Raw genomic sequence first — 25,624 nt, forward strand, 5'->3', positions numbered from 1 at the left:
GATTCCACAGAACTTTGTTCTACACAGACTATTGTATTAGTTTCCTATTACTTTTGTAACAAATTGCCACAAACTCTGTGGCAGTTTATTCTGTTAAGAATTCAATTTATTGTGTATTTATTCTGTTGAAAATTCTGTTAAAATTTTTGCATCTATATTCCCAAGGGATGTTGGCCTGTAGTTTTATATCCTTGTCATGTCTTTGCCTGTCTTTGGTATCAGAGTAATGATGGCCTCATAAAATAAGTAGGAACGTCTTCCCTACTCTTCAGTTTTATGGAAGTTGTGTAGAATTGGTATTACTTGGTATTATTTACCCCTTAAATGTCTGGTAGAATTTATGAGCAATATTTTTTTCTGTCAACCAAATTCCACCAATAAGAAAACTGTGCAATTACTGGAATACAATGCAACCATTCAAAAGAATTAAACAGCAATAATATGATCTGACATAAAAGGTGATAAAAATATGTCACAGAACAATTTGTATAGCATGATCGTATTTATATTGTTAAATCCATCCTGCATTGAATTTACATATACACATGTATATAAATGCATTTTAACACCTTTATTGGGATATAATTCACACACATTTAGAGCATGCACTTAAAGTGAGTAATTCACTGTTTTTCAGAATATCCACAGAACTGTACATATCCAACTATCAACCATCAACCATGCAATGATCATCACCATCTAATTTTAGACCATTTCATCACCCCAAAAAGAAACCCTATACCCATTAGCAGTAATTCCTAGTTCCCCCATGCCCTCAGCCCTAGGAAACCACTAATCTACTTCCTGTCTCTATAGATTTGTGTATTCTGGACATAAGAATATAATCGTAAGTGTATCATCTTTTGTGACTTGTATCTTTCATTTCCCATAATGTTTTCAAGTTCCATGCATATTGTAGCATGTACCAGTACTTCATTCTTTTTTCTTGCCAAATGACATTCTATTGTATGACTGTATTATTCCATATCATATTCATTCATCAGTTGATGGACATTTGGGTTATTTCTACTTCTTGACTATTATGAATAATGGTGCTATGAAAATTTTCTTTCGGGTATATACTTAGGAGTGGAATTGCTAGGTCATATGGTAGCTCTATGTTTAACTGTTTTGAGGAACTGCCAAACTGTTTTCCAAAGCTGTTGCACCATTTTCAATTCCCAGCAGCAATGCAGGAAGGTTCCCATTTCTCCACATCCTGGCCAGGCCAATACTTGTTATTGCCTATCTCTTTGATCATATCTATCCTAGGATATGAAACTGTATCTCTTTGAGAGTTTTTTTTTTAATTTATTTTATTTATTTATTGGCTGTGTTGGGTCTCCGTTGTTGCTGGCGTGGGCTTTCTCTAGTTGCAGGCTTTCTCTAGTTACGTGGAGTGGGAGATGCTCTTCATTGCAGTGCACGGGTTTCTCATTGTGGTGGCTTCTCTTGTTGTGGATCACGGGCTTCTAGGCGCTCAGGCTTCAGTAGTTGCAGCAGGTGGGCTCAGCAGTTGTGGCTCTCGGGCTCTAGAACGCAGGCTCAGCAGCCGCAGCACATGGGCCTAGTTGCTCCACGGCATGTAGGATCCTCCCTAGGGCTTGAACCCATGTCCCCTGCATTGGCAGACCAATTCTTAACCACTGCGTCACCAGGGAAGTCCATCGCTTTGAGGTTTTGATTTGCATTTCCCTGATGACTAATGATGTTGAGTATCTTTTCATGTGCTTCTTGGCCATTTGCATATCTTCTCTGGAGAAATGTCTATTCAAGTCTTTTGCCTATTTTACATTGGGTTACTTGCCTTTTTACTATTTCATCATAAATTCTTAACATATTCTGAATTACTAGTTCTTTACAAGGTATGTGATTTGCAAATATCTTTTCCCATGCTGAGTTGTGTTTTCACTTTCTTGATGGTGCCCTTTGAAGCACAAAAGTTTTTAATTTTGATAAAATCCAGTTTGTCTATTTTTTCTCTTGTGCTTATGCTTTTGGTGTCATATCTAAGAAACCACTGCCTAACTCTAAATCACAAAGACTTACACCTTTATATTCTAAGAGTTTTATAGTTTTAGCTCTTACATATGCATGCATATCTTTAAAGGACTAAGGGGATACTCACCAAACTGTTAAAGAGTGGTACCCTCTGGGGAAGGGAATGAAATTGTTGTTGGGGTAGGGTTTCAATGGGGCTTTTCCTTTTTCGCACAATATATTTCTGTATTGTTTAGATTTTTTATTTTAACAAGGACATCTTATTTTGATAATTCACAATCAAAAGACTTTCTAAAGGATTCAAAATTGTACAAACATACTTATAAATGGTCAAAGACTAAAAGATACTGTGCAGAAGAAAACATCCACAAAACTAATTATTGGGGGGGGGGGGTGCAGGGTCGTGTCAAGAAAGTAGCATCTAAACTGAGACCAGAAGGAGGAGGAATGTGTACTGGATAGTGATGGAAGCAAGAAAAGTATTTTTAGTAGGGAAGAAATCATTTGAGCCTATGGAAGCGAAGAGGATCATTAAAAGAACCAAAAACGTTTTAAACTATCTGGATGGGGAATGAAAAGCTGCGGGGGAGGGGGGGGAGTAAGGGGAGAGCGTGGAGAGAGACAGGGGGACAGAACATCCTTGTCGTCTACGTTAAGGGTTATAAGCAGAGGAGTGCCCTGATCAGATTTACTGGTTTTGGAAAATTCACTGTGGAACTGTGGAGAGAATGAGGGGAGGGAGCAGGGAGTTCCATTAGGAGGCTGTTGCAGAAATCCAGAAGAGAAATGATGGTGCACAGAGTCGGGCACTGCTGGAGGAGGAGGGGAGAGGCTGAGAGATCCTTAGGACTTGGCGACTGGACGAGGAGCTGAGGAAAACGCAGGGGCCAAGGCCGGCTCCCCATTTCCCAGGTGACAGCCGAGTTGCCTGGAGGGCGCATTCACTGGCTGGAGAAGTAGCAGCGCGTTTGGGGGGAAGATGGTGACCGCTTTTGGACGCGTGGGTGTGAGCTACCTGCGGAGAAGCCAGGCGGAGATGTTCAATAAGGCGCTGGAGGTAGGGGCTGGCGCTGGAGGCACGTCGGTGCTGACGAGGAAGGTGGAGTCGGTCCGCCCTTAACCATTCCCTGGGCGCCGGGGAACCGCAGGCCCGAGCGGGCCCGGAAGCCGGTGTCACCGAGCGGGACTCCTCCAGCCTCCCCAGCCCAGAGAGAGCCCGTGAGAAGCACGCTAAGGACCGGAGTGGGGACCCACCGCCCCCTCCTGCACCCGCAGACCCGGCCGGCGCCGAGGAGAAGAGGCTCCGCGGGTCCCCGGAACCTTCGGCCGCTGCCGCCCGCGTTCGCCGCGGGACCCGTCAGGGGAAGCCGTTCGCTGTTGCTAAGGGGCGGCCCCGGAAGTGACGCGCCGCGGGTTTGTTGACAGCGGAGGCGGCGGCGGCTGCAGGCTCCGAGCCATAGGAGCCGGATCGGGGGAGGGGCCGGGCCCCGGAGCCAGCACCCGGCGGCCCTCAGCCCCGCCCGCAGTCTTAAGGGCAAGGTAAAGGCCACGGGGTCCCCTCGGCGCGACCCTCATCCCGCCCGGAGCTCTGGTCCCTGGGATCCCAAGCTCCGCCCCGTCGACCCCCGTCTTCCCCAGACCCCGGCCCTAGCCTGACGAGATCCCCTGCCTCCCCAGGAGCTCTGGCTTGGGATTCTCCTGGGCCACATCCTCCGCTCCTCCTCGCCGAGGAAGCACCCCGTCCGTTCCCGGGGCCAAGGGATGTATCTGCGTCCTCCCCCTTTCTTCTCCTGCCTCGGTGCCGCACCATCGCCGCTGCAACCATTTGCAAAGGTCCATCTCGGCCGGTGGTGGGAGGACTCCTCTCTCTACTCCTGCTGCCAGGTCTGAGAAACATGCCTTTAAAAGTGAGCACCCTTCCTCCAGAAAGAAAATGACGCCCTGTCGCATGCCCCTACAAAATGGGGGTAGATGCAGAGCTGCAAAAGCCAGCCTCTGCCCCTCCTACCTGTTGGATGAGCTTAAGTTCCCCCAAAGCCGTGCTCAGGGATGACAAGGTGTGGGGAAATCCAACAGGGTGGGAAAGGGAGGGGGTGGGATTGCAAACCTAAGGGCCAAGGGAGCTGGATAGGTGAGTTGAAAGTGAAACCGACTGCTGGCTACTATCGCTCTGTGGGTGGAACTTGACTTGGCTGCTTTTTGGCCCAAGGAGTCCAAGATTTCCAGTCTTTGTGCCTGTCAGCGCATTTGATTTTTAAATCAGAGGGGCAATGCCTGATGCCTCCATGGAAAAATCACTGCATATGATCTTTCCCACAGAATGTTTCTCTTCAGGGTTCAAACTGGTTAGAATGAGCATTAAGGACAGCTTTGAAAAGGGTCTTAGGAGACTGTACTTAGAGCAGGACGTGGTTGCCAGTGGTGAGGGGGCTCTCTCTGTTTCAGATCACTTGTGCATTCAGCAAATCGGAAATATATGTAAGGTGAAGAAAAATATATGTAGGGCAGAGAAGAAGAACAGGAAGGGCTGTGGTAAGGGCCAGAGAGTGGGGTTGCCCTTTTTTATAGAGGGTGATCAGAGAAGGGCTCTAATAAGGTGATATCTGAGCAGGGACCTGAAGGGAGTGAGGGAGTAAGCCATGCAGCAAGTGCAAAGGTCCTGAGGTAGTATATCTGATGGTTTTAAAAAACAGCAAGAGGACATTAGGGCTGGAGCAGAGTGAAGGAGGGGAAGAGTGGTTGACAAGGAGGGTAGAGAAGAGTAGGGACCAGATAATGGTGGGGAGGATACCAGGGGCTGTTCATGTGATGCAGGGTCACAGAGTGTCTATCAGGGCACCCTTTCAGAACTGTACTAATTTGAAGTGTCTGGTGGTCAGAGAAAGTATAGATTTGTTCTAGATGACAAATGGCCATTGTGCTCTGGCCTGGTATTGTAAGTACTCTTTCTCCATCTTTATAATGACCATTGATGGAATCAATTTTGAAAGGACAGCCATAGAGCACCATAGTTAAATCTGGTCACGCCACCTGCTTTCTGATTGTGAGAACTTGGGCGAGAGACCTTTTCCCACCTCAGTGTCCTCATCTGTAAAATAGGGTTGTTGGGCTAAATGAGAGGTCATGCACGGACGTGCTTAGTGCACTATTTGGCACATATTAAGTCCTCAGGACGTTGCAGGTGTGCTGATGGCAGTGACGATGGTGAGGAAATGTTTGCATGTGTCTACCTCAAATGCTTTCTTTTTAGCACCAGCTGGTGATGTCACCAGCTCTTGGCTGCCTCCCTGAACTAGTAGAATGTTGCAGAACAGTGGGGGAGACAAGGTGGAACCGGCTGTCACCCCTCAATGGGAACAGTGGTTGCACGTCACTGTCATGGTAGGTTGGTCCTGGCTTTTTTGACGCCAGCGGAAGGTTATGGGGGCTTTTTTTTTTTTTAAAGGGCCCAGAAAATCCCCATTCTGCCACATAATATAGGCTAAATGATGGTGTTGAAATAAATATGACATGGAGATGGGTTGGGAGGGGCAGTATATGTTGGCCCTGTTCATGTGGTTGGGGTGTGTGTGGCTGATTTGCTGATGGAGCCCGTTGATCCTAGACGTGCCCAGCAGAGGCTGAGATTTTGCAGCCTGCCTTATAGGGAATGGAACAATGGTTGCTCTCTCTCCTCAACCCCCAAGCCTGGACTGTGTCATCAGGCCTGGGTCATAAGCTGAGCAGGGCAGCTGGGCCAGAAGATTTGAAAATGAAAAGTCAGAGCACACCAACGCTGAGAGCCAGGGTGCTGGAGCCGGTTGTTGCGGGTAGAACCTCGGGCTAGTCATCTGGGGAGCTGGGTTCAAGCCCGGCTCTGCTGCTGGTTCACTGTGTAAACTTGGGCAAGTCCTATCCCTTCTCTGGGCCTCAGTTTTCCTATCTCTACACTAACTGAAGGCTCCCGGGACGATGAGATGAGACACAGGCTTTGAAAGAATTCGGTGCATTCTAAAGCCCTCTATAAAGTAAAAACACTTCTTATTATCATCAGCACCACCAGGATTCTGCAGACTTATTTTTGGGCAGAGGCCTTCAGTACCTCAGCTCTTCTTGACTCCTGAAGTGCGAGTTCAGAGACCCCTGGGGGATCATTCACTTTGGGACCAACATCCTATAACTGGTTCAATCACTGAAGCTGATTTTCCAGCTTCAGAAATGAGCAGAATGATCTCTCCAAGCATTAGTCTTAGGAAATCACTCCATAATTAGTGGTTAGAACCTTCTTGCTATTATTTCATGGCATCTTCTCAGCAACCCCATGTGGTAGGTGCTGTTGGCAACCCATTGACAGATAAGGACCCTGGTGGATATTGAGGCTGGAAAATATTGCCTGGGGACCTCATGGAGCTGAGGCTCCTTCACCTGCAGCCAACCAGTCACATGCTTACTGGGTCATGGAAACCCCATGGGCCACACTGGGTCTTGTCCTCAGGAGGCTTCTAGTCCTGTGATCAAAAAATGATATATGCCCGTAGGACAGTTCCCAGTGATGTCTGGCCATCTGTGCTTATTGCCCAAGGACACTCCAGGTTGTAAGGAGGCGAAGGCTCATGCCGTAGAAGGGAGAGCTGAGGCTGGGAGAAACAGTTCCTGCCCGTAGCATAATGGTGGCGAGAGCCAGGCACTTACTGGGGGACTTGGGCACATCATTGCACACCTTTGAACCACAGTTTCTTCATCTGGAAAACAAAATAATGTGTCCTTATAGATTATTTGTGGCTTCAATGAAACTATGCATGGAAAGCTCAAAATTCTGGGTCTCAAACTAATGAATACGTGTATACATATTGATATGTACATATAGACCCATGTACATATACCTAGTCCGTGGCCAGTTACATCACCACTGAGTCTCAGCTGCCTCATCTGTAAGTTGTGGATTATAACTCCTGCCTCGTGTAGTTGTTGGGAGAATTAAGTGAGTTAGTGCATGTGGAGTACTTAGCGGAGTCCTTGGAATACGGTGCTCAGTGCAGTCTTTGTTGGATTGGAAGCCTGGAAGCCACGTATCCGTAAGGCCCCTCTGCCTCCGTGCCACCAGGAAGGGGGGGTGTGCATTCCCCTCTCATTCCGTTTCCACATCTTCCTAATGTAACCCCCCCTGCAGATTATTCTCTGCAGGCTGTCGACCTCCTGGGATGCCCTCAAATCCTCACCTGCACCCCTGCCCCCAGGGGACCCCTTGCACTTGCCCTGACTCCCTTCACATCAGCCTCCCACCCCCATTACTGGCCTGTGATCTGCTCCCTCCTGGAAAGCTTCCAGCCTCTGTAAATAGGATATTTGTCTGGGCTTTTCCCCCAGCTCCTGGGTTAATATTTCACAGGGTGGGTGCCGCTCCAAGGCTCAGAGCTTTTGGCTCCCCAGCCTCTCTGTCGGTTGGGTGTCAGGACACTGGTGGGGTCCCATGCTTCCTCCTTTGGACCTAGGATTCTCTTCCCCCTCCATTGGATGGACAGAAGACTGGATGGTTTGGTGAGAGCATGGGTTTGGTTTAGGTTTGGATTGCGTCCCACTCTTGTTAGTTGTGTGATTTTAGACAAGCCTCAGTGTCTTCATCAGAAAATGGGGTAACAATCTCTACCTCGCGTTTTTTTCGTGTGGTAACTCAGGTAAGAGCAAACCTTTATTCTGTTATGTGCCAGGCACAGGCTGGGCCCCGAGGATCCAGGAGTGCGGAAGCAGAAAGTGTTCCTGTGCTGGAGCTCATGGGCTGGGGGAGGGGTCGGTAGACAAATTGTTAAACAAGTGATGAATTAGCCGCAAGCACAGGATCCTAGCGACTGTCATCTGTTGGTTAAGTTAGAGACCAAATGAAATAAAGCCCATAAGGAGCTCAGACAGGAAGCAGCCAACTTGGAGATGGCCGCTGCTGTTCACTCCCCACTGCCCCCACCCACCAGGATGTCATAGGTCATGGTGGATCCATGCAAGAGATGGGATGGAGACGGACACAGGGTTTTTCTTACTGTGTGCTGTTCTGTCATCATCGGAGTTCCTTCTGTCTCCGGTTGCCAGAATCCCAGATGGCTGGTGCCTGTCACAAGAGTGAGGAGTCCTAGGGGCTGGGCATGGGGTGGGTAGAGATGGCCACCTCTGCCCAGTGCCGGGCTGCAGCTGGAAGGGGCCCAAGTGGCAGGGCGATGTGGCCCCCAGGCCTCTCAGCCTCGGTGCTGAGATGGACGGCTCCCTCCTCCTCCAGTTCACCCTACCCCCGGCCCCCCCCCCCATGCCCGGGGTCAGCACTGCCCAAAGATGGCTAGCAGATTCATGCCATCTGCCCTGGTTACCTTTTGAAGGCTTTTGGTGATCCTGGTGGCTGACAAGGTGGTGTGTCTCCCACCTGGGGAGCAGGGCAGGGCAGAGCGGCTACCTGGGTGACTGGGCTCATCTCATCCTGCAAAAAGGACAAAGACCCTGATGGCTGGCTCTCTCATCCAGAGTGGTGAGGGTTCCACTGGGGCCACTGGGTGCCCAGCACTGTCCTGGGCACGGTGGGTGGGAGGATCTGAGAGTGTGCCTTGCCTGCCGGGTTCCCTGCACGTGCTACAACCCTGCAACGTGTCAGGCCCACGTGGGGTGAGCAGCCCTTTGTTCAGCCAGTAGTCGTGGTATTGGGCTCGTGGTGCCAGTGTCCCACACCCTCTGCCCTTTCAGCCTGTGAGCATCTTATCCTTCTTCCTGGGACGCCTTTCCCTTCTCTCCCCGCCACCCGAGTGAACTATGACTCATCTTTTGAATCGCTGCTGAAATGTCACTTCCAAGGACGCCTGCCCAGACTCCCCAGTCCAGGGCAGGTCCCCTGGCACAGGCACCCAGAAGCCCAGGTCCCACCCTGTCCTTCAGAGCACTGGGCCCAGTAACGTGGCGTGGGTTTGTGTGCTTCTTCGGTGGATGTCTGTCTCCCTCCAGAGCCAGTGTGCTCCATGAGGACGTGGACCTTGACTGGTTTCGCTCACCCTTGGACCCACAGTGCTCAGTAGACAGTAACCCTGGGCTGAGTACAGGGATGATGCCAGAGGAGACAGCCCGGTTCCTGCCCTTGTGCAGCTGGCCATCTGGCCAGGAAGCCAGATAATTAAAGCAGCATCAATCCAAAATGTTAGTTGTTATGGTAGGGCCTGTGGGGGCACACAGCAAGAGCACCCTGGCCAGTCAGGGAAGACTTCCCGGAGGAAGTGACACTTAGGCCTGAGGGTGCATAGACAACAGCTGAGCAAAGAGGAGAGTTCAAAGGTCATGTAGGCTGGAGTGGTTGGGAGATGCTTCCTGGAGGAGGGACATACTGCCAACCCCAACCCCCCCCCGTTTGTGGGGGCTGGGAGCAGTATGTAGAGTAGAAAGTAGATGACCGAAGGTCTGAAGGTGACCTTGTGCCTCTGGCCTATTGCCAGTACAACGAAGGAGGCCAGTTCAGCTGGAGTAGGGAATCAGCGGGCAGTGAGTAGGCCGCAGAGCTGGTTCCACTTCTGGAGGCCCTGAGTGACTGCTTGAAGGGATTGGACTTGCGGTTTCCAGCAGGGCGCGTCTCCCTGCCAGTGGTGCTCCCTCTGGGTCCACTTTTGTAGGCAAGAGGCTGCTGCCCTCTCGAAGATCTGAAAGTGAGTGCAAGCAGGGGAAGGCCAGGCCCGGAGTCCAGGCAGCCTGTTTATTGTGCTCTTCCTCGAGGGCTTCATGGCACCAGTGGGACAGTTGGCACAATGGGCCTCGTGGCAGGAGACCCAGGCCTGGGGAAAAGGGCCTGGAGCTGGGCAGAGAGAGACCTTGCTCTAGGGCCCAGGGCAGGTGAGGTAGGAGAAGGGGATGATGGTGATGGTGATGAAAGCTGCCTTTTCATGAGCAGTTACTATGTGCCAGGCACCATGCTAAGCCCTTTCTATATTGTTCCGTGTCATCTGCACACAGTGTTCTCTATTTTAGAGAAGAAACTGAGGTGCAGAGAGGTGAAGACACTTGCCCAAGTTCACCGGCTCTTAAGCATCAGGGCTGAGACTTGGAGCTGGGTTGGCCTGGCTCCAGAGCTCTTAGCGCACGGTCACCAGTGAGTGGTGCTGCCAGAACTTAGAACTGGCCACTGCAAAGGGCACAGTGTTCTGTGGCCGCCCACTCAGTTTCCTGAGCAGCCTGGAAGGCTCACATGTGGACCCAGAGGCTCCAAGAAGCCAGGGGCAATGCTGGGCCCTAAACTCCTACAGAACCCTCCAAGAGATGACGTTCCCATTCCCAGTTTGGACAGAGTAGCCCCTGTCTCTGAGCTTGAGTTTCCTCATCTGTAAGGTGGGCTCATAACCACCATTTGTTGTGCACTGAGTCGTGTCAAGCCTGAGACGAGGCATTTTCCCAGCATCCCTGTGAAGTGGGGATTATTGTCCCCATTTTCCAGATGAGGAAACTGAGGCCCAGAGAGGTTAAGTAATATGCCAGTGAATTGTGGAACTGGACTGAAACATAGATCTGTCTAACCACAGAGCCTTCACTTAAACGAAAAAAATGCAACAGCTATTGAAGGATAATAGAGACAAGGAAAGGCCCACAAAGCATGAGTAGACAGTTTAATGAATTTCCACAGTTGTACACACCTGTCCCAGCCCTCCCAGAGGCCTCCGGCCACTTTCTAATCACTGCCTCCGTGCAAAGGTAATCACCTGACTTCTAACACCATAGATTCATTTTGCCTATTTTTTCCCCTTTCTGATGTCGACTGTCATAGGAAAATGGTCTGGAACTCATTCCTGACTGTCCTCGGGTCTATAAATAGTGGATCGTTTTCTGTCTTGTTCATTCAACTTGAATGGGAAGGTTCAGTTTTCATTCTCTCTTAGCTGCTTATTGTAGCTGAAGATGCACAGTCAGTAAAAATATCACTTAGCTGAACCCTGACTCCCTTTTAAACGTGGACCTCTTTTGGTGTCCAGGCCATTTTCTTAACTTTTTGTTGAATTGCAATATACATTTTTAAAAGTGCACACGTCATAATATACAGCTCCCTGAATATTCACAAAGTGCACACGCCTGTATGCCCAGCACTCAGATAAGGGACTAGAAGCTTCTCAGCTCTGAGCCAAACCCCCAAAGTAACCACAGTCCTGACTTCTGCCACCACTGATTAGATTTTCCTTTTTTTTTTTCTAATTAAAAACAATTTTTTTTTTTTTTTTTTTGGCCATGCCACCTGGCATGTGGGATCTTAGGTCCCTGACCATGGATGGAACCCGTGCCCCCTGCAGTGGAAGTGCAGAGTCCTAACCACTGGACCACCAGGGAAGTCCCAGCTTTTCCTGTTTTATAACTTAAGGGAGTAAAACATAAATGGATTCATTCTGTATATGAGTATACACTCTTTCACGCCTGGCTCCTTTCCCTAAACGTTGTGAGGTTCGTCCAAGCTGCTGTGAAGTGGTGCATTCTCATTGCTGTGTAGTGTTCCATTGGTGAGCAGACTGTAATATTCATTCTCTTGTCAGTGGACATTCAGGTTCTGTTCTATTAGGAATAGCGCTGCTATGTCTTTTTTTTTAAATATAAATTTATTTATTTATTTATTTATTGGCTGCATTGGGTCTGTTGCTGTGCATGGGCTTTCTTTAGTTGTGGCGAGTGGGGGCTACTCTTTGGTGCGTGGGCTTCTCAGTGCGGCGGCTTCTCTTGTTGCAGAGCACGGACTCTAGGTGCGTGGGCATCAGTAGTTGTGGCACACGGGCTCAACAGTTGTGGCTCTCGGGCTTTGTTGCTCCTTGGCATATGGGATCTTCCCGGACCAGGGATTGAACCCATGTCATCTGCACTGGCAGGTAAATTCTTAACCACTGCGTCACCAGGAAAGTCCCTCTGTGTCTCTTTGTGACCATTTATATGCACTGCTGGGAGTGGAGCTGCTGAACATTGAACATATGTGTTTGTTCAGCTTTAGTGGATAGTGTCACACAGTATTCCAGTTACACTCCCAGTTCACACCCGTCACCAGCAGTGTGGGTGACTCCCCTTGTTCCATGGCTTCACTGTAACACAGGCTCTGTGTTGCCTGTATTATTGTTTCCAGTGAGCCGTTCTGGTGGGTGCAAAGTGGTGTCTCATTGTGGTTTTCCTTTCCTTTATGTTTCTTGTCCCATTTCCTTATCCTTTATGAAATGCCTGTTCAAGTCCTTTGTCTGTTTTTTAATTGGATGCTATGTCCTGATCTGTAGAAGTTGTTTATATATTCTGAATACAAGTCTGGTTGGATATGTTATTGGAAACATCTTCTAGTTTGTGGCTTGCCTTTTCTCTCTCTTAATGGTACCTTTTGAGGAAAGAATCTAAAATTTTGAGGCAGTCCAATTTATCAGTTTCCCTATGTTTTTGTGACCTATTTAAGAAACTATTGCCTACTCTAAAATCATAAAAATATACTCCTATGCTTTATTCTAGAAATCTACTGGTTTACCTTTCACATACAAGTCTGTGGTCCATCTCAAATTAATTTTTGTGTATGTATGAATGAAGGTTCTTCACTTCAGTGCATATCAGTTTATCATTTTTACCTACAAGTCCTACTTAAGAAAGCTCTACCTACTTCAAGGTCATGAAAATACTAGGAGACTTCACTTTTTTTTTTATTTTTGGCTGCGCTTTGCAGCTTGCGAGATCTTAGTTCCCCAACCAGGGATTGAACCTGGGCCCTGAGCAGTGAAAACATGGAATCCTAACCACTGGACTGCCAGGGAATTCCCCACTTTTTTTTTTCACTGAGGTATGGTTGATGTACAATATTATGTGTTACAGGTATGCAACATACTGCTTCACAATTTTTAAAGGTTAGACTCCATTTATAGTTACTATAAAATAGTGGCTATATTCCCTGTGCTGTATGATACACCCTTAGAGACTATTTATTTTGTACACGGGAGCTTCTACCTCTTCCTCCCTCACCCTACCCTGCCCCTCCTCCTTCCCTCTCTCCGCTGGTAACCACCAGTGTGCTCTCTGTGTCTGTGAGTCTGTTTCTTTTTTGTTATGTTCGCTAGTTTGTTTTATTTTTTTAGATTCCACATGAGTGATATCGTACAAACAGTATTTGTGTTTTTCTGCCTGACGAGACCTTACTTTTTTAATAATAGTTTTATTGAGCCGTAATTCCTGTGCCTTACAGTTCATCTACTTGAAGTTGATAATTCAGTGGGTTTTGGATATATTCATAGAGTTGTGCCACCATCACCACAGTCAATTTTAGAATATTTTCTTCACCCCGAAAAGAAACCCACAGCCATTAGCAGTCCCACCCCACCCCACCCCAACCTCCCAGCCCCTGGCAACCACTAATCTACTTCTGTCTCTGTAGGTTTGCCTGTTCTGGCTCAACATGTCATACAAATGGAATCATACAATATGTGGCCTTTTGTGACTGGTTTCTTTCACTTAGCGTAACATTTTCAAGGTGCAGTGTTGTAGCGTGTGTCAGTACTTCATTCCTGTTATTGCTGAATAAGATTCCATTGCCTGGATACACCCTGTTTTTGTCTATCCGTGCATCAGTCGATTGGCATTTGAGGTGTTTCCATTTTTGGCTGTTATGGATAATACCATTATGTACCACTTTTTTTTTAAGGTACATCTTTTTTTTTTTAACTATTTATTTATTTATTTGGCTGCACCGGGTCTTAGTTGAGGCACGCAGGATCTTTGTTGCGGCATGCAGGATCTTTACTTGCAGCACGTGAGATCTTTTCGTTGTGGCATGTGGGATCTAGTTCCCTGACCAGGGATCGAACCCAGGCCCTCTGCATTGGGAGTGCGGAGTCTTAACACTGGACTACCAGGGAAGTCCCAATACCACTATGTACAACTTTTATTTTTTTAATTGGCTGTGTTGGGTCTTTGTTGCTGCACGCACGCGTTCTCTAGTTGCGGCGAGCAGGGGCTGCTCTTCGTTGCGGTGCGCGGGCTCCTCATTGCGGTGCACGGGCTCCTCATTGCGGTGCGTGGGCTCCTCGTTGCCGTGGCTTCTCTTGTTTCGGAGCACGGGCTCTAGGCACGTGGGCTTCAGTAGTTGTGACACGTGGGCTCAGTAGTTGTGGAGCACGGACTTAGTTGCTCCGCGGCATGTGGGATCTTCCCGGAGCAGGGCTCGAACCTGTGTCCCCTGCATTGGCAGGCAGGTTCTTAACCACTGCGCCACCAGGGAGGTCCCCACTATGTACAACTTTTATGTGGATGTATATTTTCATTTCTCTCGGGAGGAGCCTTCATTCTTAATCATATACAGTGAGATTCGGTGATGACGCGTCTGTAAAGCCCTGGCACACTAAGTGTTCAAACAGTGACAGCTGTATACAGGTTAAGTTACACAGCAATGGACACCCCAATGTGGCTGTTAACTAAAGCCCCTGTAGGGTTCCTTGGTGATCCAGTGGTTAGGACGCGGTGCTTTCACTGCCTTGGCCTGGGTTCAATTCCTGGTCAGAAAACTAAGATCCCGCAAGCTGTGCAGCATGGCCAAAACAAAAAAAAAAGGGAAAAAAAGCCTCTGTAATCCCCACCCAAGCACTGGATCCCCAACACACACATCTGCCCACAGACATTGGGAGGTTCTGGAAATATTCAGACCACGCCCCTGCTCTTTGCAGGTCAAATCACACGTAGGTGGTAGCACAACAGGCCGGGGCAGGGAAGGAAGGAAGGAATCAGGAGTCCCGGGCCCTGACCCTGCTAAGCTGCTAATTTGTATATGCCACCTAGGTCCTCAGTTTTACTACTCAGAGAGTGGACGCAGGGCAGCTGGTGGTTCTGGCCCTCATGCGTGGCTCACTTAGCTTCTTTCCCGTTCCCCAGCCTGTGGCCTTGCCAATGATCCTGTGAGTGTCGGGCAGTCACCGTTGCCCCTGGGGGCCCCTGTCCTGGAGCGGCCCACCTGTCTGCTTCCAGCATGGCGTCTGACACCCCCGAGTCCCTGATGGCCCTCTGCACCGACTTCTGCCTGCGCAACCTGGACGGCACCTTGGGCTACCTGCTGGACAGAGAGACTCTGCGGCTCCACCCAGACATCTTCCTGCCCAGCGAGATCTGTGACCGGCTCGTCAACGAGTGAGCAGGCGCGGGGCGGGGCCGAGGGTCCGAGCCGCCGCGTGAGTGTGTGCGGAGAAACTGGGCGCATTGTGTGTGCGCGCTGTGGGGCTGTGCACACACGTGGGTATCCGCGGGTGCAGAACACCGGCCTCTCCATAACCGTAAAGTTGTAACTGTGCGTGTCGGGGTGTGTGTGTGGAGGGGTGTGCACGTGAAGGAGTGTGTGCACACACATGGGCTTCTACAGCACAGGGTAGGTTTGAGTGTGAAACTGCAGATGTGCATTACACCTATGAGTGGGTGTAGAAACCTCTCATGTAATATAAATGAAGGAGTTGTATGCTGTCCTCTGTGTGTGTGTGTGTTTGTGTGTGTGCCTGTGAACATGTGTCTGTGTGTGAACCTGAACACTTACATGCTTACGCACCAGTGCCTTACTAATGGACCCCTGAGCTGGGATCAGATCATTCAAAAAAATCTCTGTGTATCTTTTCCAAGGGCCCCCCCACTAACAGAGGCTGCTAGAAGGATGATATACATGCCTGACTGCTGGGGGTTTGGTCCAGATGCCCAGAGGGAAATGGTTAGACCAGACAGTTGCCTATAAAAGTGGGAATCTGTGTATGACCTGAGAGCCCAACCTGTAAAAATGTTCTGAGCATCTAATCTGGGTCAGGCACTAGATTGGACACTGCAGAGCAGAGTTGTGTCCATTTTACAGAGGAAGAAACTGAGGTCTGGGGAAGTTCACTTACTCATGTGAAGTTGCCCAGATGGTGAACAGCCAAGCCAGGATTTAGATTCCAGAGTGTTTGACTCCACAGCCTTTTCCACCAGACCAGGATCCTTGCATCCACTATTATCTCAACAGAGTTTTATTGAGTGCTTGCCCTGTATCCAGCTGGGAACTCCAAACCCCTTGGCTCAGTCTTCCTGTTGCACAGGGTCCTGGAAGGGCTGATCAAGGAACCAGAAGCTGCATTAAAGAAGATGGGGAGGGACTTCCCTGGTGCCACAGTGGTTAAGAATCTGCCTGCCAGTGCAGGGACACAGGTTCGATCCCTGGTCCGGGAAGATCCCACATGCCATGGAGCAACTGAGCCCATGTGCCACAACTACTGAGCCCCCATGCTGCAACTACTGAAGCCCAGGCACCTAGAGCCCATGCTCCGCAACAAGAGAAGCCACCACAATGAGAAATCTGTGCACCACAACAAAGAGTAACCCCCACTCATCACAACTAGAGAAAGCCTGTGCACAGCAACGAAAACCCAGTGTAGCCAAAAGTAAATAAATAAATAAATTTATTTAAACAAAGAAAAAAGATGGGGAGGGGACTTCCCTGGTGGCGTAGTGGTTAAGACTATGCTCTCAATGCAGGAACCCAGGTTCGGTCCCTGGTCAGGGAACTAGAGTCCACATGCATGCTGCAACTAAGAGTTTGCATGCCACAACTGAGGAGCCGGTGAGCCACAACTAAGGAGCTGGTGCACCACAACTAAGAAGCCCATGAGCCACAACTAAGGAGCCCACTTGCTGCAACAAAGACCCAGTGCAGGGACTTCCTAGGTGGTGCAGTGGTTAAGAATCCGCCTGCCAGTGCAGGGGACACAGGTTCAATCCCTGCTCCAGGAAGATCCCATGTGCCACGGAGCAACTAAGCCCATGTGCCACAACTATTGAGCCTGTGCTCTGGAGCCCATGAGCCACATCTGTTGAGCCCATGTGCCGCAGCTACTGAAGCCCATGCACCTAGAGCCTGTGCTCTGCAACAAGAGAGGCCACCACAATGAAGAGTAGCCCCCACTCGCTGCAACTAGAGAAAGCCCATGTGCAGCAATGAAGACCCAACACAGCCAATAAAATTAATTAATTAATTAATTAATTTTTAAAAAGACCCAGTGCAACCAAATAAATAAATAAACATTTTTTAAAAAAAGAAGATGGGGAGTGTGGACGTGTACATTTGTTACAAAAGCATCTACAGTTCGAGGGGGAAGAGCTTGGGATTTGCTGTTGATAAGAGGCCCCTTCATCACTAGGTGGTCTACCTTTGGACTCCAGCTTCCTGGGGCCTCCCTTAGTCTCACCTGTAGGGTAGTCAGGATCCAACCAGATACTGTGAGGAAGAGGAGGAGATGGAGATTGCTGCCGGGGTGATCAGGGAAGCCTTCGGAGGGAGGAGAGGGCTTGTGCTGGGCCTTGAGGGGAGGATGAGGGTCCCTCCCCCGATCCAGGCTTCCTTCCCTCCCAGGTATGTGGAGCTGGTCAATGCCGCCTGCAACTTTGAGCCACACGAGAGCTTCTTTAGCCTCTTCTCGGACCCTCGCAGTACCCGCCTCACCCGTATCCACCTCCGCGAGGACCTGGTGCAGGACCAGGACCTGGAAGCCATTCGCAAGCAGGTGAGACCTGGTCACCAGGCACTGGGGATGGCCATGGGAGGCCACCCAAGACGGTCAGACAGGGAGTCGGGGCAGGACCGCGCACCTCCAGTCCAGCAATCCGAGGCCCCTCCAGCACTCTTCCCGTTGTGCAGACCCCTCCCCAAGCCCCACCTGTGGCCCAGGGCCAGGCCTAGGCTGGGTTGGGGGTGCGGAGAGGATGACGGGGCTGTGCCCACCGCCAGGACCTGGTGGAGCTGTACCTGACCAACTGTGAGAAGCTGTCCGCCAAGAGCCTGCAGACGCTGAGGAGCTTCAGCCACACCCTGGTGTCCCTGAGCCTCTTTGGCTGTGCCAACATCTTCTACGAGGAGGAGAACCCGGGGGGCTGTGAAGACGAGTGCCTCGTCAACCCCACCTGCCAGGTGCTGGTCAAGGACTTCACCTTCGAGGGCTTTAGCCGCCTGCGCTTCCTCAACCTGGGCCGCATGATCGACGGGGTCCCTGTGGAGTCCCTGCTACAGCCGCTCAACTCGCTGGCTGCCCTGGACCTCTCTGGCATCCAGACGAGCGACGCAGCCTTCCTAACCCAGTGGAAAGACAGCCTGGTGTCCCTCGTGCTCTACAACATGGACCTATCGGACGACCACATCCGTGTCATCGTCCAGTTGCACAAGCTGCGGTGAGCTGCCGGCCCAGAGCTCATTGCGGGTGGGAGGAGTTGTCAGTCTCAGAAGGTTCCTGAGCCCCCGGCCAGGCAGAAGGTGGGGACAGGAGACACAGTCCCAGTCCTTAAACCCACTGTTTCAGTCTGATCGGGGCTGTTCAGGGCACCTGGGTCCCAGCACGTTTTTTCCCAGAATGCCCTGGAGTGGTTGTGGCAGGGATGGGCCGTCCCCTTTCACAGACTGAAACAGCAGGGGTCTACGAGGCAGCCCCAGTCTGTGTCCAGCTCCTGACCTGTGCCCCCAACTCCAATCTCCAGACACCTGGACATCTCCCGAGACCGCCTCTCCAGCTACTACAAGTTCAAGCTGACTCGCAAGGTGCTGAGCCTCTTTGTGCAGAAGCTGGGGAACCTGATGTCCCTGGACATCTCTGGCCACATGATCCTGGAGAACTGCAGTATCTCCAAGATGGACGAGGAAGCAGGACAGACCAGGTGGGGACCCACCTGCCATGTTTGCTAGCAGGGAGTCATTCAACAAACACTGACTAAGCACCCCTCTGCCAAGTGCTGTGCTGGATGCTGGAGAGAAGGAAACGAATCAGGCCCTCTGGGTCTGTATGAGCTGGTGGGGACAGACAGGTCATTACGGGGGCTGCGGTGGGGGAAGCACAGGGCTCTGAGGTTGCCCTGAGAATCAGGAAGGAGGGAGGAGGAGGAATGGCATCCAGGCTGTAATGAAAGCTCATTCTGAGTTTGCCAGAGGAAGGGTGTTCTAGCAGAGGGAACAGCATGTGCAAAGGCTGGAGGTACAAGCACGGGGAATAACTGAGAGATTACGGCACTCAGACTGCCCGGAGCCAGTGTGGTGGTGTTAAGGTGAGGCCGGCATACCCGCCACTCATTAGGTGTTACGGCACACAGGCTGGTCCCCGGGTTGGTTGGTTGGAGGAAAGAGCTGATTTAAATCCATCCAGCTGTCGTTGAGTGTAAGCCCTCTCCCCAGCTGGACTGGAGTGGGGTTTGGTTGATGGGCATGTCCCTTCATGACTGTTGGGAGAACCTAAAGGTAATACATCCTCATTAGAACGGCAGGTGGGATTTTCTACAATGTGATCTTGTCACCATCCCATCAAGAGGTGGGGTCTATGTCTGTCCCCTGCCTTAGAAAAACAAAAGAGATGAGGCTGGAGGCCCTAGCAGAGGGCCCCAAGGAAATGCCTCGCCACTCGCAGGGCGAGGCCCTCGCTTGTGCTGAACCCAGGGCAGCCCCGCACCCCCGGCCACTCACCCCACGCCCTCTCCCCTCAGCATCGAGCCTGCCAAGAGCAGCATCACGCCTTTCCGAGCTCTGAAGAGGCCGCTGCAGTTCCTTGGGCTCTTCGAGACCTCCCTGTGCCGCCTCACACACATCCCGGCCTACAAAGTGAGAGTGGGAGTGTGGAGGAGAGGACCAGGGCCCCCGGGGAGGAGGGAGCGGGGTGTCTGCCCTGGGGCTACAGATGGCGCTGGGATCGGGCATGCCACCACTTGGCCTCCTCCGGGATGTTCTGAACCTGCTCCGTCTCCAGGTAAGCGGTGACAAAAATGAGGAGCAGGTGCTGAACGCCATCGAGGCCTACACAGAGCACAGGCCGGAGATCACCTCACGGGCCATCAACCTGCTGTTTGACATCGCACGCATCGAGCGCTGCAACCAGCTTCTGCGGGCCCTGAAGGTCAGCCCCGACCCTGGGGGCCCTTGGGCTCTGGTACATTCTCACCGTTGCCTCCTCTACACCCCTCCTCTTCCCCAGGACACCGGCCGTCCTACCTCCCAAGCCCCAACCCCGTCTCTCAGCCCCTAGCTGGCCCCCCAGCACTGGCCTTGTCCCAGGACCGTGGCCTGCCCCCGCTTCTGCCTTCAGGGAGCAGGATCAGGCTAAGCCCTGCCCCAGAGGACTTGTCCCAAGCCCCCTCGCACAGCCCCACGCCTGTCTGTGCACAACTTCGACAGGCCTGGCCAACCCCGGCCCGTACCCTGTCTTCATACAGCTGGTCATCACGGCCCTCAAGTGCCACAAGTATGACAAGAACATTCAGGTGACAGGCAGTGCTGCCCTCTTCTACCTGACCAACTCCGAGTACCGCTCAGAGCAGAGTGTCAAGCTGCGCCGGCAGGTCATCCAGGTGGTGCTGAATGGCATGGAATCCTACCAGGAGGTGACGGTGAGCCCCCACCCGGTGCCCACTCTGGCCCAGCCACCCCGCCTCCTGCTCACCCTGTGTCCCAGCCTGGCCAACAGGCTCGCAGTTCCCTCTGCGTGCCACGCTTGCTCTCACCTTTTCTCTCCTGGCTCTGTACCGCCCCCTCCCAACCCCCCTTTCCCACGGCATCACTCCCAGACTCTGGGACGTGGCATTCAGGGCCTCGGGACCTGTCCCCAGCCAGCCAGTCCATCGCCCTCTGCCGCCCTCCCCCAGGGGCCCTGTCTTCCTGCCTCTGGGCCTTTGCTCATGTTGACTCCTCAGCCCTTCTGCCCAGTAACACTCTGCTGGGGTGGGTATTTTTTTCATTAACTGCTTTTATTATAAAAGTAATCAAAATGTTTACTGGAAAAAAATTACAGGTATTAAGCAAAAAAAAACCAAAAACACCCGTAATCCCAGCACACAGAGATAGCCACCATTAACATTGGATGTCTATTGTTGTGGCTTTTAGTCTGTGCACATTCATTTAGTAAATGGGACCATTCTGTTTGTACTGTTTGTGTAACGTGGATTTTCATTTCAACAGTGTCTTGTGAATGTGAACATCTCCCATATCAAAAACGTTTTACAACAAAATTTTAAAAGCAGTGTTTCTTTTGTGATTGCAAAAGTGAGATACCTAATGCTTCGAAAACAAACAGATTCAAGTAATAGAAAATGTACTAACCAGAAAATGAAAGTTCTAATCCCAGCTCTACTCCCCCAGGGCAGCTGGTTTTAACAGTCGAGCTTCCTAATTGTTGGTGCCAGCACAGTGTGAAGCGGTCCTCATCCAGGGAGAGGCCGCCCTGGTGCTGACTCTGGGCTGGAGCACAGAGGCAGTGGCCAAGCCCCATCCCCACGGAGTAGCACGACGGGGCTCCCCCAAATACACAGGCTGCAGTTACTGAGTCAGCCCCACGGCTGAACATTGAGGTTGCTTTTCATGTTTTGCTGTTTCAAATGAGGCCTTGCCGAATACATGTAATTGATGTTCCTTATGAGAGAGACATGTCTAAAAGGAGAATGGCTGGAGCAGTGGGTCTGTATACATTTAAAGCATGTGGTATGTATTCTTGCATTTTCCTCCAGAAAGCCTCTGGTGGGGACATAGCCTCTGCAGGGCTGAGAAGGCCCCCTTTCCCACTGCCTGCCAACTGCAGACTTTAGAGCAACAGTTTTTCCTGCATTGAGATTGATTTTATAATCAGGTAAAAGGCATGTCTTTTTTTTTTTTTTTTTTAACGAGAAAAGAATGCTGGTTGAAGACTTGCAAGTTAGTAAACTCTTTCAAAGAAACAGAAATTCAAGGAACAAGATATCACTTTTTGACTTGAGAAATTGATGACACCTGTTGGCAAAGGCCAGGGGAAGAACACTCTCCCACTGTCCACTGGTGAGATATGATCTGGACAACCTCTTCGCAGGACAACTGGCAGAACTTGACAAAACTGTGAATGCATTTGTCTTTTGGCGTAAATTCCACAGTTAGAAATGCTCTTAGAGGGACTCCCCTGGTGGTGCTGTGGTTAAGAATCTGCCTGCCAGTGCAGGGGACATGGGTTCGATCCCTGGTCCAGGAAGATCCCGCATGCCATGGAGCAACTAAGCCCGTGCGCCACAACTACTGAACCTGTGCTCTAGACCCTGTGAGCCACAACTACTGAGCCCACGTGCTGCAACTACTGAAGCCTGTGCACCTAGAGCCTGTGCTCTGCAACAAGAGAAGCCACCACACTGAGAAGCCTGTGCACCGCAATGAAGAGTAGCCCCCGCTCGCCACAACTAGAGAAAGCCCCGTGCACAGCAACAAAGACAAAACACTGCCAAAAACAAATAAAAATTTTAAAAAAGAAAAGAAAGAAATGTTCTTAAAGGAAAAAGATACATGTACATCCTCCCTTCTTGATTAAATAAGAAGTCAGAGGAAACCAAAATGTTTTAACAACAGGGGCCTGGATCTGGAAAAGTAATGTACAATTTGCCCACATCACGGGATATGATGGTAAATCTGTACATCCTAAGGTGGAAAGATCGATGGCCCTGCATGTTAAGTGAAGAGAAGTTTTGGACCAATATGGATAAAACCTTCTTTCACCTCTCCCCTCCCCCAAATATATATTTGTATTTCCATGGTAGAAGAATCTAGAAAGTTGTGCGTCAAACTTTTAACAGCGATTACTTCTGAAGAATGAAGTGGGGCACTTTAACTTTCTGCTAAGATAGTATTATTTGAACTTTTTACAGTGAGTAAGTTTTGCTTTTATAATTTAAATTTTTTTCTCAAATTACAAAATGTGTGTATATTGTAGTGGAAAAAAGGACAGAGTTAACAAGGGTGATGTCCTCTAATTTACACAAGTAATGAAGTATGGTGAACTTCCAATAGCTAATGAGAAAGGATAGAAGGAAATTAAATTATGAGGCAAATGTGCAGAGAATACTGTAAAAAATAAATAAATAAATAAACCCACAGACAACACAAATTAAAATTGAGGATGTGGAGCGACTAGAACTCTTCCATGCTGCTGGTGGGAGTGTAAACTGGTACAGCCACCTTGGGGACATTCTGGTGTTACCTGGTAGAGCTGAAGACATGCACACCCTGTGACCCAGAAGCTCCACCCCACTAGTGGGGGCCCTAGAGGAGTCCACACACGTGGACACCAGGATGCACCTACAGGAAGTTGTTTGAAGTAACCAAACACTGAAGTCTGCCCAAACATCCACCAGCAGTAGACTGGATGTGTAAATTGAAATTCTGTACTGCAAGTGAAGAAGATGAAGGCATTTCAGCTACTAATAACAACATGACGGATCTCACAAACCTATGGTGGAACAAAAAGCCGCAAGATGCTGGAGAATCTCTCAAATAGAAAGGCCAGGAACCTCCCTGGTGCTGCAGTGGTTAAGAATCCACTTGCCAATGTGGATTCTTGGTCCGGGTTCGATCCCTGGTCCAGGAAGTTCCCACATGCCTTGGAGTGACTAAGCCTGTGCACCACAACTACTGAACCTGCACTCTAGAGCCCACGAGCCACAACTGCTGAGCCTGTGTGCTGCAACTACTGGAGTCTGCACACCTAGAGCCCATGCTCCACAAAAAGAGAAGCCTCCGCAATGAGAAGCCCATGCACTGCAATGAAGAGTAGCCCCTGCTCGGCACAACTAGAGAAAGCCCACGCACAGCAATGAAGACCCAACACAGCCAATAAATAAATAAATAGATAAATAATAAATCTTGAAAGAAAGAGAGAGAGAGGGAGAACGAGAGAGACAGACAGGATGGGGCTATCTCATAGGGAGAGGGGCTTACAATCAGGAAGGGACTTATGGGGACTTCTGGGTGCTGGCAACATTCTATTTTTTGACCCAGGTGGTGATTACATGGTTGTTGAAAAGCTCGTTTGCTTTATAATTATCTGCAAAACTATACATTTGTGTTTTATGCACTCTTCTGTATATTACAGTTCACGTTTTTTAAAAATGTTTAAAAAAAAAAAAGTCTTGTAGTCTCCTCTTCCAGAAAGCCTTCCTGGACCACCACAGCTTGGGATGATCTCTCACCTCTAGAGAGCCCCTCAAGTCCAGCTCCCAAGTCTGACCCTGACTGTGCTCCGCTTGTCTCCCGGCCCTGCCCAGGTCCAGCGGAACTGCTGCCTGACCCTCTGCAACTTCAGCATCCCTGAGGAGCTGGAGTTCCAGTACCGCCGAGTCAACGAGCTCCTGCTCAGCATCCTTAACCCCACGCGGCAGGACGAGTCCATCCAGCGCATTGCCGTGCACCTGTGCAACGCCCTGGTCTGCCAGGTGGACAATGACCACAAGGAGGCCGTGGGCAAGATGGGCTTTGTTGTGGTGCGTTTGGTGGGGGGGGCTGCCCCTCCCTTCCTCCCTCCCTTCCTCTTCCATAGTCCTACTGCCAGAAGGGAGGATTTAGGCTGGACCAAAGGAAGAATTTCCTGGGACTTCCCTGGTGGTCCAGTGATTAAGACCCCACGCTTCCATTGCAGGGGGCACCCACTCAATCCCTGGTCCGGGGAACTAAGATCCCACATGCCGCGTGGAGCAGCCAAAGAAAAGCTACTTCCGAAGGAAGAATTTCCTAACAGTGAATGTTGCTTACAGCCCATAGATTTCTTCCACCTAGAACACTCTGTCATCTTCTCTCTCCACTCCCCTGTTAGGTCCCACTGTACAAGTCACTCCTGCCTCCTCAGACCAGGTGTCCCTCTTGTCTTCCCAACTGCGATGAAATAAAACATCTGAGCGACTGTTTAATGTCGGCCTACCCACTGGGTGGGAGCGCTGTAGGGAAAGATGCCACACTTGTTCCTTCCATCATGCCATCCCCAGCACTTCCTAGCACAGGGCCCGGTGCACACTGGGGAGATCATAAACCTTTGCTGAAGAAAGGGAGGGAAGAATGAGGAAGGCACAGCCAGGCTCCACCTTTCATTCATCACTGCGGAGGCTGCAGCCTGTAGGACGGGGAGGGCCACGCCCATAGCCACGCGGGATCAAGGTCGAGCCAGGACTAGCACCCAGGACTCCTGAAGCCAAGTACCAGATCTGTGGGTTGCACTTCTTCCAGCAGCCTCCCAAATAAACAGATTTGGTCTCGTCAGGATGTATTAACAGGAATAGAGTTGCTGACTCTTCCCCCATCTTGGTTCTTGCGGGACATGGTAGCTCTTGAAGCCCCGGCCCCCCTCAAGTTCTCCTCTCTGCCCACAGACCATGCTGAAGCTGATTCAGAAGAAGCTGCTGGACAAGATAGTAAGTCGAGTCTTCATGGAGCCTCCCTGCCCCTCCCCTAGCCTGAGGGGTGACTGGTTTGCCCCTGGGGGCGTGTCCACCTTGTGTCAGGGGACCCCCTCAGCAGGGCCAGGAGCCTGCGGGCCCATCCAGGTGAACCTGTGCTGAGCCCTCTCCTCGCTTCAGTGTGACCAGGTGATGGAGTTCTCCTGGAGCGCCCTGTGGAACATCACGGACGAGACGCCCGACAACTGCGAGATGTTCCTCAACTTCAACGGCATGAAGCTCTTCCTGGACTGCCTGAAGGTAGCGCCCTCTCCAGCGGCATCAGCCTCCCTGACCCCCACATGGCTGCTCTTCTGTCCCCAGGTCACCCAGCAACCCCTTTCCCCATGGTCCCCACGCAAGGGCAGTGGGGGCCAACTCACAGGCCCACCAGCCCAGGATTTGCGGCTAACAGGCACTCCAGAGGTCTTCCCTGACCCAGATGGCCTGGCTGGGC

At 50.6% G+C, this 25,624-nt stretch overlaps 1 protein-coding gene and 1 long non-coding RNA gene across 5 annotated transcripts in view; one reads left to right on the plus strand and one right to left on the minus strand.

The window, feature by feature from the left end:
- The first annotated feature begins 3,410 nt into the window (after nucleotides 1-3,410).
- Nucleotides 3,411-25,624, plus strand: part of ZER1 (zyg-11 related cell cycle regulator) — a 30,374-nt gene continuing 8,160 nt past the window's right edge. The window contains exons 1-12 of one of the 4 annotated variants that reach the window (XM_057722455.1): nucleotides 3,425-3,540; nucleotides 3,679-3,908; nucleotides 14,851-15,102; nucleotides 17,339-17,489; nucleotides 17,714-18,150; nucleotides 18,454-18,630; nucleotides 19,447-19,561; nucleotides 19,707-19,853; nucleotides 20,170-20,343; nucleotides 24,007-24,222; nucleotides 25,102-25,143; nucleotides 25,309-25,428. In XM_057722455.1, the coding sequence (XP_057578438.1) occupies nucleotides 14,945-15,102; nucleotides 17,339-17,489; nucleotides 17,714-18,150; nucleotides 18,454-18,630; nucleotides 19,447-19,561; nucleotides 19,707-19,853; nucleotides 20,170-20,343; nucleotides 24,007-24,222; nucleotides 25,102-25,143; nucleotides 25,309-25,428 (1,737 nt within the window). In that variant the 5' untranslated portion in view covers nucleotides 3,425-3,540; nucleotides 3,679-3,908; nucleotides 14,851-14,944. Of the gene's footprint in view, nucleotides 3,541-3,678; nucleotides 3,909-14,850; nucleotides 15,103-17,338; nucleotides 17,490-17,713; nucleotides 18,151-18,453; nucleotides 18,631-19,446; nucleotides 19,562-19,706; nucleotides 19,854-20,169; nucleotides 20,344-24,006; nucleotides 24,223-25,101; nucleotides 25,144-25,308; nucleotides 25,429-25,624 lie in introns of all 4 variants that reach the window. The other 3 variants (XM_057722453.1, XM_057722456.1, XM_057722454.1) reach the window with 3 other exon arrangements.
- Nucleotides 8,361-25,624, minus strand: part of LOC130845362 (uncharacterized) — a 28,767-nt gene continuing 11,503 nt past the window's right edge. Inside the window, exon 3 of the long non-coding RNA XR_009051391.1 lies at nucleotides 8,361-8,440. This is a non-coding gene — a long non-coding RNA (uncharacterized LOC130845362). The remainder of the gene's footprint in view (nucleotides 8,441-25,624) is intronic.

Source organism: Hippopotamus amphibius, chromosome 2 (assembly GCF_030028045.1).
Source record: "Hippopotamus amphibius kiboko isolate mHipAmp2 chromosome 2, mHipAmp2.hap2, whole genome shotgun sequence".
In the NCBI taxonomy this organism is placed as follows: domain Eukaryota; kingdom Metazoa; phylum Chordata; class Mammalia; order Artiodactyla; family Hippopotamidae; genus Hippopotamus; species Hippopotamus amphibius.